We start from the raw sequence: 14,204 nt of genomic DNA, 5'->3' as shown, positions 1-14,204 counted from the left end.
ATTTCCTTACTTTGTCCATTCCGAGAACACCATTTTTCACTGATCCAAATTGAATGCCGTTTGTCACTGATCAATCTGACCAGCCTGTCTATTCTGCTGTAAACATGCTGTTCCACCCAGCTTTGTATCACTTGCAAGATTTTATGTATTACATTTAGTTTCCTCATCTAAGGTGCTAACATTCAGTGGATAGTTGGAATCCTAGTACCCCACTACTACTGCCTGCCATTCAGGGACAAACTTTCTTTTTCCTAGTTTATTTCCTGTCTACTAACCAATTTTCTATCTATCTCAGTACGCTGTCCTAATCCTTTGCACTTGAATTTTATATATTAATCCATAATGTTTGATTTTGTTGAAAGCCTTCTGAAATCCTGGCTTTCCTCCTTGAGTAATATTGCCACATTGCCTATCCTGCACTCATGTAGCAACTCTGTTGTGGCCAGGGAGGCATTGAAAATTATTGCCAAAGCCCCTGCTATTTACTCACTTTTCTCACTCAGCAGCATGAGTTGCACTTCATCTGACCCTACATAATTACTTTTCTTTATTCACTAGTTGTAGTTTAAAACTTTGATTTCAGGCTCATCTTTGTTGAAAAGGACAATCTTAAATCTAACTGAGTTATGATCACTGTCTGAAAAATGCTTCCCACATGAATTCATAAATTAATTTCAGGACCAGTCCTGCTTTGTGGAGTTTAGATTAGATTAGACTTAGTGTGGAAACAGGCCCTTCGGCCCAACAAGTCCACACCGACCCGCCGAAGCGCAACCCACCCATACCCCTACATTTACCCCTTACCTAACACTATGGGCAATTTAGCTTGGCCAATTCACCTGACCCGCACATCTTTGGACTGTGGGAGGAAACCGGAGGACCCGGAGGAAACCCACGCAGACACGGGGAGAACGTGCAAACTCCACACAGTCAGTCGCCTGAGTCGGGAATTGAACCCGGGTCTACAGGCGCTGTGAGGCAGCAGTGCTAACCACTGTGCCACCGTGCCGCCCACGTTTCTACGTACTACTTTGAAATGGATGCATTTTAAGAATTCTACTTCCTCTAAGGCTGTAACATTGAATACCCCAGTTAATGGGAGGTTTCAACTTTTTTTTAACTATCCAATTATTTTAACATTTCTCTGAAATCTGCCTATATATTTCCTTTTTTGATTGCTCCTTTTTTTTGGTTTTTGGGTTCCTCTCGTATGAATTAATTTGAGGAGTCTTTGAAGATTTCATCCCTCCTTACTGCTACAATTGATTCCCTCTATTTATTTCAGTCCCCTTCCCACTCCCCCGACCTGAAACATTGACTTTTCTGCTCCCCTGTTCTTAACCTGCTGTGCTTTTACCTGCTCCACGCTTTATTGACTCTGACGTTTCAGCATCTGCAGTCCTCACTATCTCTAAGGTGTAGCTCCCATGCAAGTGTCCATGCCCACCCCCTTGAATTGAAGGAAAATTTACTGAAGGGAAAATTATCCACCCCACCACCTTCATTCTCCGCATCACTGCTCTAAATCCCAACATCCCCAATCAAGCATGATAAAGATAGGGTCCTCCTTGTCCTCATTTATTTTCTACCCCTCCAGCCTCTGCATCCAATGTATCATCCTCAAACACATCATCAACTCCAATTAGACCCTGCCACTCAATGTCTTCCCCTCCCAACCCCTCTCTGCCTTCAGCAAGGACGTTCCCTTCATCACTCCTTGTTCACACCATTCTCTCCATCAACCCCCTTCCACTGTAACCAAAAACGATGCAACACCTGTCCAAACTCCACCTCCCTTACCACCTAGGGCCACAAACAGTCCTTCTTGGTGAGAGAGGTTCTTCTGCATCTCCTCCAATCTAGTCTGCTGTATTCAGTGCTCTTGTTATGGTCTTCTCTACATTAAGACCAAATGTAGACGAGGTGACCATTTCACAGAGCATCTTTTCCTGGCCCGAAATGGCAAGCCTGACCACAACTAGTTCCCCCTACGACATGTCCTTCCTTGGCCGCCTCCATTACTGCAGTGAATCAAACTGCAAATTGGAGGAACAGCACCTTTAGTTTCCATCTGGGCAACCTACTGGACTTAACATCAAGTTCTCTAATTTCAAATAACCTTCCTACCCACTCTGGCAACCTTTTTCCCCCACCCCATCACCTCTTATCTATTCCTCTACCCTCACATCTAGCTCTGAAAAAGGGTTAATACCTGAAACACTGATTACTTCATTTCCTGATGCTGCCTGCTTGTTGTTTCCTTCCAGCCTCCTGTTTGCCTACTTTGGATTGCACATCTGCAGTTTTTTTGTCTCTAAAGAACAGACTGCTATGTCTGTACCCTGAATCATATCTTACAGACAGTGCCTCAGATACTACCACCTAATGGGTAAATTGTGTCCCACTGGCAACAAACATGGAATACAGTCATGAATTGTCCAGAGCATAATTAACATTGAGCCTGGAATGGCCCCCTTCCTGATGAAGGGTTTCTGCCCGAAACATCAATTCTCCTGCTCCTCGGATGCTGCCTGGGCTGCTGTGCTTTTTTAGTGCTACACACTCGAGTCTGATCTGCAGCCCTCACTTTGTCCTTTAAGAAGCAGTTGAGGACATTGGATACTACAGTGACAATGGACCTCTAAAACATTCTGGTAGTCGTACTGATGAGTTGTGCTGCTGAACTAGCTATCCTCTGGCCAAGCTATCCTTGTACAGTTGTAATAATAACGCTGGCATCTATTTGAAAACATAGAAAATTACCCAGGTATGTACTGTCCACAAAAAACAGTCCAACCCAACTAATTAGTCAACCAATCATTTCACACTGAGTCGTCAGCAAAGTGATGGAACTGGTTATTAGTTTTATTAAGTGACATTGCCTCGGAATAATGTGCTCACTGACACTTAATTTGGTTTCCGACAGGACCATCCTGTTCCTGACTTGTGTTTAGGTTAGGTCCGACATGGACACCAAACTGAGTTCGAGGTGAGGTGACAGAAAGACAGCCACTTTACAGTATGGCATCAAGCAACCGAACAAATCCAGAGTCAAGCAGAATGTGGAGAACGCTATTAGTTGGAGTCATACTGAGCATAAAGGAAGATGTTTGTGTTCTTTGAAGGTCAAATACCTCAGTCCCAGAGCATCACTGTTGTACATCCTTAAGGTAGTACCCAAGGGCCAGCCATCTTCATCTGCTTCATCAATGATCTTCTTTCACCATGAAGTCAGAAATCAACATATTTGCCGACTATAGTGTGTTTGGTATCATTCACAAGTCCAGATACTGAAGCAACCATCATTTTCAGCAACATATGAACAACATCCAATCTTGGATTGATGAGTGGCAAGTAGTATTTGCATCAGAAGACTGACAATATCCAACAGGAATAAATAACCGTTTTGTCCAGTTGTTTGTTGTCATAACTGTTGCTGAATCCTCGGGCTTTCATTGTCCTGGGATTACCATTGAACAGAAACTGAACAACACCAGACATTTTAATATTGTAGCTGTCTGGGAATTCTGATATGAGCAATGTGTCTCCTGTCTTTGCAAGGCATAATCAGTGTGATGGAATGCTTTCCACTTGGCTGGAGGAATGTGTGTCTCATGACATTCAAGGAGCCTAACACCAACTTACTGATTTGATCGGCATCCTGTTCAACATCTCTCTCTCCCTCTCCCTCTCTCTCTCTCTCTCTCTCTCTCTCTCTCTCTCTCTCTCTCTCTCTCTCTCTCTCTCTCCCCCCCCCCCCCCCCCCCCCCCCCCAACAAAGCTCCCTCTCCCTGGTATCAACATGTGAGCAAATCTGCATCCTCTAGGATGGAAACTGTCAGCAAAAAAAGAATTTGTATATGCCATCATCCTGGCAGGGAAAGAGCTGTTTAACTGTAATAAAGTTGAGATAACGCAGCAAGGCATGTGAAGAATGGGTTGCTCTTTGCTTATTCTCAGCTGAGGCTGTAGGAATGCTAGCAAACAAATTGGGTTGATCATTTGAGGAGAATGATTAGCTTATAGTATTTACATAAAAATTGCTGTCTACAATTAATCCCCTGTTTGCTATGCAACTCATTTTAAAAATTTTGTGCATCTGGGAATTGACTTTCTGCATCAGAACATGGTATCTGTACAGAGCTAGGAAACAACTTATAGCTCCCAATGTTTTTTTTCCAATTTGACTACAACACATAACTGGATGATAATCAAAATAGTCATATTGTTATCGGGAGTAATATCCTTTCAAGTTATGCTTCGTTATTTCCCTGCCTATCTTTGCTCGAGAATATACGTTTTGGTTACAGCGTCTTTCTGCAGTGGAAAGCACTGAGACAAGATTTTCATGTCTTTATTTAATTGAGTTTTGTGACTTGTCTTACCAGCATTGATCAAATATATTCGGCCAGTCTTGGTGTCTCGCTCAGACCAGTATTCTCGCCGGAAAACAGTCGAAGAAATTAAGCAAAGAGCCTTGTCTAATGGCAGATGGCCTCAGGTGAATTTTTATTTGATGTGAATGTTAAAAATTCCTTAAAGGTTGTATCATGCATATCTTTGTGTAATGTGAATACTTTAAAGTGGAAATAAACGACTAGTTGGGTAATGTCTGAAAGAAAGCTATGTTAGTGTTGCGAGTGAGATACCAAGATTTGCTGCTTGTTTCTAACAGCTACTTGTTCTTTCTAATCTTGTGTATTGGAAGCTTGATGTTTTCTCTCAACATTTTACAGAGCTACATATGATTTCAAAGTAGTGGGCTTTTTGGCTTCTCAAGCTTGCTCTGCCATTCATTATGATCATGGCTGATCTGTTTGCATTTGGAATTCCGCTGTTTCATCTATTGTTAGTAGCTTTTACCTCTTTACTAAAAATCTAATCTCATTCTGCCATAAGTCTTCAGTTCCCCTTCTTACTCTGCTTTGAGACAGGGTTCCATGGTCACATTACTCAAGAACAGAATCTCCTCATTTCTGTCCTAAAAGGCAGCTCCCAATTGTTGAACAGTACCCCTGAGAATCTTACAAACACCTATCAAATCACTCTTTAGCCCTTCAAAACCAGACTGGAAACAAGCCCAATCTCTGCAACCTGCTCATTCTGGGTATCAATCTAGTAAACCACCTTGAATTGCCTTCGAAGCATTTACATCTTTTCTTAAATAAGGAGACCAAAACCATTCAGTGTTCCAAGTTGTGACCCCCATCTGTGGAGAGAAAAATGGTTAACATTTTGAGCATAACGTGACTTTTCTTCGGAACTGCAGGGAGCTGAGAAATGGTTTCTATGCACTTGACAAAGGAGAAAGATGCTGGTGACACTGACTGTGAGGGGTCTCAAGCAAAATACATAGGGAATGTTAATGAAAGTAGAGGGGAGATATGGATGACAAATAAATGTTAATAAGTGTTAATAGCAGAAAATAGGTCAGCTTTGTTAAGAGCATTCCTGTGTAAATGAGATGTTCTCAGAATTTTTTTGTACACCATTGTGACAGGGAAAAGCTGTGTAAATGTAATAAAATTGAGAACGCAGCAAGACAGATATGTGAAGAATGAGTCTACTCTTTGCTTATTCTCAACTGAGATTGTAGGAGTGCCTTCTAACATTAAGGAAAATGTTTAGTTTCCAATGTACACCATAATTGTTGTCTACAATCAATTCCCTGTTTGTAATGTGACATGCTTTTCTAATCCTGTGGATCTAGGAAAGTGTTCATGTTCTGAAGTTGTGGAAATCTGTTTCGTCTTGAAAATTGTAATATGCTAAAGAAAATTAGGTGTTATTCCCATAACTTATGTTGGGCTTTGCTGGAGCACTGCAGCATCACTGAGCAAGATAATGTGTTAAAAGAACAAGCAACTCAAAGGTTAGGGTTATCCTTACATAGCGAGCAGAAGTGTTCCACAAATCAGTCACTCGGTCTGTATTTGGCCTTGCCCATTAGATGACATTTTGAACAGTGAATAATATAGATTAGTTTGAAAACAATACAAGTAAATTGCTGCTTTGCCTGGGCAGTGTGTTTGAGACCTTGAACAGTGAGAGAGATGTTTAAAAAGTGGACAGTTATACAGCACTTGTGATTTCATGTAGGAGTGAAAGACGAGTGGACCTGGATTCTATTTTGGAAACTGAGGAGATGGAAGCAGGAATGGCCTTTTGAACCTGATAAGCCATTCAATATGGTTGTGGCTTATCATCTGAGTCAGTTCCATCTTTCTCCTCATACTGTTGATGTCTTTACCCCTAAGACCTATATCTAACTGCTTTTTGAAAATGCTCAATGTTTTGGCCTCGACTGTTCTGAGGTGGAGCTTTCCACAGACACTCTGCTCTCTCTGAAGAAATTTCTCATCTTGGTCCTAATGGCCTCCCTTGTACGGGATAGTGTAGTCAGGGAAATAGTGCCAGACTGAGGATGTTTATTTAAATGTGCACAGTATATGAAACATTGTAAATCAGCTTGTCATGCAGGTTGTAATTGGCAGGTGTGATGTGGGTATCATAGACGTGGCTGAAAGGGGAATAGGGCTGGGAACTAAATATCCAAAATGTGCATCCTATCTAAGAAAAAGGAAGATGTGCAGAGGGGAAAAGGGTTGCCTTGTTGGTGAGAAATTAAATTGATAGCAGGACGTGATATACAATCAGAGGTGTAGAATCTGCCTAAGTAGAGTTGAGTAGCTGCAAAGGGGAAATAAACCCTGATGGGAGTTACGTCTCGGTCTCTTAGCAGGATGTGGAAAAGAAAAAAAAGGCGTGTAAGAAAGGCACTAATATAATAATCATGGGGGAACTTCATTATGCAGGCAGACTGGGCAAATCAGGTTAGGAATGCATCTCCAGAAAAGATGATAATGAACAGTCTACGAGATTTTTTTTTTGAGCAACTTATAGTAGATCCATCTGGGGAGCAAGCAGTCTGGATTTGGTGATGTTTAATAAGGCAGACTTGATTAAGGAGCTTAATGTGAATGAACCCCTAGGGACAGTGACCAAAATATTGAATTCACTCTGCATTTGTGTGTGAATCACATGTAACGGTATTACATTTGAGTAAAGGTAACTACAAAACCCTGAGGGAGGAGCTGGCCAGGGGATTGGAAGGGGACCCTTGCAAGAAAGATTGTGGAGCAGCAATAGCAGGAGTTTCTGTGGATAATTTAGGAGGCATAGCTGCAATTCACCCCAAGGAAGAAACAACATACAAAGGGAGGCAAAGGCAATAATGGCCAACCAGGAAAGTAGAGTCTTAAAACAAAAGGAAAAGCAGAAAATCTGTGAAGATTGTGGGAAGCCAGAGAATTGGGAAAGCTTTAACATTTGAAATACCAATAAAGGTTTTTAGATCCTGTATTACTATAACTTTCAGCATACGTAACTCTCCTCCTATATAGAATATTACAGCGTACTACAGGCCCATGGGCCCTCAATGTTGCTACGATCTGAGAAATTAATCTGATGCCCATCTAACGTACGCAGTTCCATTATTATCCATATGTACGTCCAATACCCATTTAAATGCCCTTAATGTTGGCGAATCTACTACTGTTGCAGGCAGGCTGTTCCACGCCCCTTACTACTCTCTGAATAAAGAAACTGCCTGATATCTGTCCTATTCTATTACTTCTCAATTTAAAGCTATGTCCCTTGTGTCAGCCTTCATCCGAGGAAAAAGGCTCACTGTCCACCTTACTAACCCTCTGATTATCTTGTACGTCTCAATTAAGTCATCTCTCAGCCGCCTCCTTACCAATGAAAACAGCCTTGGTTAGCTCAGCCTTTCCTCATAAGACCTTCCCACCATACCAGGCAACATCCTAGTGAATCTCCTCTGACCATGTTCCAAAGCTTCCACATCCTTCCTATAATGCGGTGACCAGAACTACACGGAATACTCCAGACGCGGCCTTACCAGTGCCTTGCACAGCAGTAGTATGACCTTGTGGCTCTGAAACTCGATCCCCCTACCAATAAACACCAACATACCATATGCCGCCTTAACAACCCTACCAACTTGAGTAGCAACTTACGGGATTTATGTACCTGTACACTGAGTTCTGTCTGTTCATCTATATTGTCAAGAACAGTATTCTGCATTCCTGTTATTACTTCTGAAGTGAACTACCTCTCACTTTTCCGCATTAAAGTCCATTTACCACTTCTCAGCCCAGCTCTGCATCTTATCTATTTCCCTCTGTAACCCACAACATCCTTTGGCACTATCCATTATTCTGCTTAGATTAGACTTAGTGTGGAAACAGGCCCTTCGGCCCAACAAGTCCACACCGACCCGCCGAAGCGAAACCCACCCATACTCCTACATTTACCCCTTTACCTAACACTACGGGCAATTTAGCATGGCCAATTCACCTGACCCGCACATCTTTGGACTGTGGGAGGAAACCGGAGCACCCGGAGGAAACCCACGCTGACACGGGAGAACGTGCAAACTCCACACAGTCAGTCGCCTGAGTCGGGAATTGAACCCAGGTCTCTGGCGCTGTGAGGCAGCAGTGCTAACCACTGTGCCACCGTGCCGCCCTAAGTGCCACCGTGCCGCCCTTAGTGTCATCCACAAATTTACTAATCCATCCTTCTATGCCCACATTTTTATAAATGACAAACAGCAGTGGCCCCAAAACTGATCCTTGTGGTGCACCACTGGTAACTGAACTTCAGGATGAACATTGCCTATCAACCACCCTGTCATCTTTCAGCCAGCCAATTTCTGATCCAAACAGCTAAATCACCTTCAATCCTGAAACACTATTTTGTGCAATAGCCTACTGTGTGGAACTTTATCAAACTCCTTACTGAAATCCATTTACACCACATCGACGGCCTTACCTTCATCCACCTGTTTTGTTGCCTTCTCAAAGAACTCTAAGGTTAGTGAGGCACAACCTACCCTTTACAAAAACGTGTTGACTATTCCTAATCAAATTATTCCATTCCAGATGCTTATAAATCCTATCTCTCATAACCTTTTCCAACAACTTACCCACAACCAAAGTAAGGCTCACTGGCCTGTAATTACCAAGGTTGTTCCGACTCCCCTTAAACAAAGGAATAACGTTTGCTATCCTTTAGTCATCTAGTACTGCACCTGCTGACAATATTGACATAAAGATCAAAGCCAAGACTCTGCAATCTCCTCCCTGGCTTCCCAGAGAATCAGGATAAAATCCATCCGGCCTTGGGATCTTATATACTTTCAGATCTTCTAAAAATTGCGAAAACCACCTCTTTGTCAATTGCAGTTCCATCTAATCTAGTAGCCTGTATCTCCATATTCTCACTAACATTGCCCTTTTCCAATATGAATACTGATGAAAAGTATACAGCAAAGACAAAATGCTGTGTAACAAATTTGGCTGTTTTCACTTTCCTCTGTGGCCATTCCCACCAACAGTATCCAGAGTAGTACACCGTTTTTGCAAGGAAATGGCCACAGGGGCTCCTGCGCTGCCTACCTAATCCTCTTTATCTGCCTGATGGCCAGTCATTCCCTCAATGCCTGTGAAACCTTAGTTTCATGAGTGACCACACACTGTACTTGCTATCCACAGCCACATAGGTACTTCACAGGCTTCTGAGAGATTCAGCTAGAGACACATTCTGCACGTATCCAATACCTGACTGCCCATGTAGAGCAGGAAGAGCACACCAATGTCTTGACCTCTCCTTCCATGACTTACCTCTTTTAAATTAAATTCTTAGATTGTTCTTAAAATTAAATTATCATTAATTTCAGGCCTTCTCTGGATCTCTGCAGAGTTGCCCTTAAAAACTGAATCCACAATGAAAACTGTACAAACTATAAGCAATAAAAATAGTATTGGTGGAAGTCAGTCTGACAGATTTGATTGTTGACCAAGGAAATTCTGTTTTACTGGTCAGGAGTTTTCTGGGACCTTGCATGACTAAGCCCAATCCTAATGCCACATCTCTCTAACTCGACATTTGACAGGTGCTTTTGGAGGTGGTGCTGGTCCTTAGCTTTGAGTTTGCAGGCATGCCCTTCTGTGTTTCCTTTTTTCGGTCTTCCTCCTGTCAGGTGTTCTCAAAGAATTGTCCCTACAGGAGTTTCTTTCAACTCTTTCTTCTGAATGAAGGACTCATATATATTGTCATCTGTGTTGTATTTCATAGGGAAAGCATTCAAGGAGTCTTTGAAATACTTCCTTTGTCCTCCTCTTGTTCAAGTGCCTTTCATAAGCTAGATAAAAATGTTTCTTTTAGCAGTCAAAACTCTGTTGTCCTAAGTGTGTAGCCAGCCCAGTGGAATTTGTTTTGGAATGAGCATGGCCTTTGGTGCTATTGGTTGCTTCAAGGACACTGATGGTAGTACGCCTCCCAGTTGGTATGGAGAATCCATCTCAAACAACGTTGATTATGCTTCTGAAGGACCTTGAGGTGATGTCTATGCGTATTCATGTTTGAGTCATATAAAAGAGTATAATTACACACCCTATCACCACCTTTTGGCCTACGCCACTTTTTAAATTCAGATGTCACTTTACATGCTCCTCTGAAGTTTTGCAATGTGGCTGCTATTCCAACTGAGCTTTGCTCCTCAGGCTTTTATCTGGAAGCTCTATTGTTCACTCCCAGGTGTGCTGCGCTCTTACTGTTGGTCCAGTGCAGTCCTTGTGGATTGCTGACAAGGGAGGGGGCAAGGAGCATGATTGAGATGGATAGGTTAGAAGTTTGACCTTTTAATATTTGTAAGTAAGTAGTTCTTGTAAATAAAGAATTTGAGAAATTACATCCCAAGAATGGAAATTGACATGGCCTTTTTGCTTTTAGCTAAATTTTAAATCTGCTTCCTGGACATCAGGGTGCTAAGTTTCTAGTTCACCTTATCCTAATCTCTCTCTTGAAGATGTTCTATTTTTAATTGAATTATCCTGCTAATAGTTTTCTTGATCTGTACATTTTGAGCATGTTTTCAACCTACCGTATGCTTGACTACGTTGACATGAGTTATTTCCAAAATCTCTGTGCATTTGAAATTAGCTTGACTTTCATTTTTCAAAATGGTTGTTAAAGAAATATGTTATTCCATATATTCAGTTAAATGGATCACAATCTTATTTCCAGGTAATGATATTCCCAGAGGGTACATGTACGAATAGGTCATGTCTGATAACCTTCAAACCTGGTAAGGCTATAGTTTCATTCTCACAAATAGTTTTAGTATAGCATAATGGACATTTAATATTTAAAATGTGATCACTTATCTATGAATAATTTGGGTATAATTTTTATTTTGCATCTGGAGAATGTGTTTTCAAGCTGTTTTAACACTCAATTGAAGTATTAGTGATTACAATTGTCACTAATACTTCCCAACATTTTTTTAAAATACAGTACCGTGTTGGTATACTGTTAATACATGCAAGTTTAATACTGATAATTTTTATTACACAAAAAATCTTTAGCACTCTAACACAAAATTGAACTATTTTTTAAAGAGCATCTTTTGATTTGGGAATTTTTTCAATCTGTTTATTTCTGCGATAATGTGCTTTAGTTGACAGTTTTATGTATTTAAATGTGGCAACTACAGTTTGTCACCATGTGCACGTTAAGTTAGTGCTTCCTGACCTGCACACATTGTAGAACTAAAGAATTGTCTTTAAGAATTCTTAAGTTGTAAATACCACACTTTGTATTCCAAAGCAGTTTTAGAGCAAATGGAACTTAAAGACTCTATGCACATGAGCTTTTTTCAGAACTCCTGTTTCTGATCCCTGTATTAAGCCATGGGTCATTCAGTCTTGGAAGTGTGTTCTGCCATTAGATCATGGTGGTCTCTGTATTGTATCTCAGTATACCCACATTATTTCCATATTCTTTAATATTGACAGCAATCAAAAGTCTATCAGCCTTATTTAAAACTATAAATTGGCCTGCCTTTGTAACTTTGTTACCCTTTTGTATGTTTCCTGATATCACTACTTGAATGGTCCGAGCTTAATGTTAATGCACCTTTTTGTTCTGTCTATCAAATGCTTTAATCACTATGACCATCTCGATTTGATCACCTCATTCTAAACTCAAAGCATATTGAGTCAATGAAACCTGTCCCCAGATTTTACCCATTCAACCCTATATCATTCTGGTTCATCTCTATTGTAGCTGTTCCCACCTGAGGATAGGAGTTTTTATTATCTGGGTTGTCAGACTGTGAGCTACTGCCAGCAGTAGTATACCAGTTGATGCAGTATCATCTTTCTCACTTTTGTATTTTTTTTTGTCTATTGAATAGAGTGGCTCTTTCATCTTCCATATCTTCCAGGAGGCAATGTCAATCTCACTCCTGTAACTTCGAAAAAAAATAATTCCTGGGATGTGGGCACTGTTGATTAGGCCAGTATTTATTCTTAAAACCTTGTTGCTCTTGAAGATGGTGGTAAGCTGCTCTTTGAACCACCAAAATTCAATTGTTATATTGTAAACCCACAATGTGTTGGGGAGAGAATTCCAGAATTTTGACCCAGTGATACCCACAGGAAGCATAATCTATCTCCAAGTCCGGGTGGTGAGTGATTTGGAGGGAGACGAGCAAATGGTGTTCTCGTGGAGCTCCTGCCCTTGTCCTTCTAGATTGAGGTGGACATGGGTTTTGAAGGTGCTCTGCGGAGAGCCTTGGAGAATTCCTGCAGTGTTTGTCATACATGATACACTCTGCTTCTGAGTGTCAGTTGTACAGGATGCGAATACTGATGTGGGACCAATCAAATGGACTGTTTTGTCCTGAATGGTCTCAAGTTTCACGTCAGAGTCATAGTCATAGAGATGTACACCCCAGAAACATACCGTTCCGTTCAACCCATTCATGCCTACCGGATATCTCCATCTCCATCTAGTCCCACTTGCCAGTACCCGGCCCATGTCCCTTCAAACCTTTCCTATTCATCCACCCATCCAAATGCTTTTTTAAATGTTGCAATTGTACTAGCCTCCTCCACTTCCTCTGGCAGCTCATTGCATACGTGTACCACCCTCTGCATGAAACGGTTGCCCCTTAGGTCTCTTTTATATCTTTCCCTTCTCACCTTAAACCTATGCCCTCTAGTTCTGGATTCCCCTACCTCAGGGAAAAGACTTTGTCTATTTATCCTATCCATACTGCTCATGATTTTATAAACCTCTATAAGATCACCCCTCAGCCTCCAACGCTCCAAGGAAAACAGCCCCAGCCTATTCAACCTCTCCCTATAGCTCAAATCCTCCAACCCTGGCAACATCCTTGTAAATCTTTTCTGAACTCTTTCAAGTTTCACAACATCTTTCCGATAGGAAGGAGACCAGAATTTCATGCAATATTCCAACAGTGGCCTAACCAATGTCGTGTACAGCTGCAACATCACCTAATTCCTGTACTCCATACTGACCAATAAAGGAAAGCATACCAAATGTCGCCTTCACTATTTCTATCTACCTGCGGCTCCACTTTAAAGGAGCTGTGAACTTGCTCTCCAAGTCTTTGTTCAGCAACACTCTCTAGGACCTTACCATTAAGTGTATAAGTCCTGCTAAGATTTGCTTTCCCAAAATGCAGCACCTCACATTTATCTGATTTTAAACTCCATCTGCCACCTCTCTGCCCATTGGCCCATCTGATCAAGGTCCCGTTGTAATCTAAGGTAACCTTCTTTGCTGTCCACTACACCTCCAATTTTGGTGTCATCTGCAAACTTTCTTCCAAATCAGAGGTATAGTTAGTGAGAAATGATTTATATAAATGAAAAGGAGTGGACCCAACACCGATCCTTGTGGCACTCCACTGGTCACAGTCCTCCAGCTAAAACAACAACCCTCCACCACCACCCTCTGTCTTCTGCCTTTTGAGCCAGTTCTGTATCCAGTTGGCTAGTTCTCCCTATATTCCGTGAGATGTAACCTTGCTAGCCACTCTCTCATGGAAAACCTTGCTGAACACCTTGATGAAGTCCATATAGATCACATCTACGGCTCTGCCCTTATCAATCCTCTTTGCTCCTTCTTCAATAAACTCAATCAAGCGTGTGAGACTTGATTTCCCATGCACAAAGCCATGCTGACCATCCCAAATCAGTCCTTGCCTTTCCACTTGCATATACATCCTGTCCCTCCGGAATTCCCTCCAAAACTTGCCCAATAGTTCCCTACCTTGTCCCTACCATCTCTCCTAAACAGTGACACAG

At 41.6% G+C, this 14,204-nt stretch overlaps 1 protein-coding gene across 3 annotated transcripts in view; it reads left to right on the top strand.

Annotated features, from left to right (window-relative positions):
- The window catches only part of LOC132815625 (lysophosphatidylcholine acyltransferase 1-like), a 222,230-nt gene that overhangs the window by 141,644 nt on the left and 66,382 nt on the right, over positions 1-14,204 (top strand). For 2 of the 3 annotated variants that reach the window (XM_060824572.1, XM_060824571.1), the window contains exons 4-5: positions 4,389-4,501; positions 11,113-11,173. The exons of the other annotated variant lie outside the window; for it this stretch is intronic. In XM_060824572.1, the coding sequence (XP_060680555.1) occupies positions 4,389-4,501; positions 11,113-11,173 (174 nt within the window). The remainder of the gene's footprint in view (positions 1-4,388; positions 4,502-11,112; positions 11,174-14,204) is intronic. 3 annotated transcript variants of the gene reach the window in all.

This window comes from Hemiscyllium ocellatum, chromosome 5, assembly GCF_020745735.1.
Source record: "Hemiscyllium ocellatum isolate sHemOce1 chromosome 5, sHemOce1.pat.X.cur, whole genome shotgun sequence".
Classification (NCBI taxonomy): domain Eukaryota; kingdom Metazoa; phylum Chordata; class Chondrichthyes; order Orectolobiformes; family Hemiscylliidae; genus Hemiscyllium; species Hemiscyllium ocellatum.
Note: the sequence above shows the minus strand (reverse complement) of the source record. Positions and strands in the feature narration are given on the sequence as shown.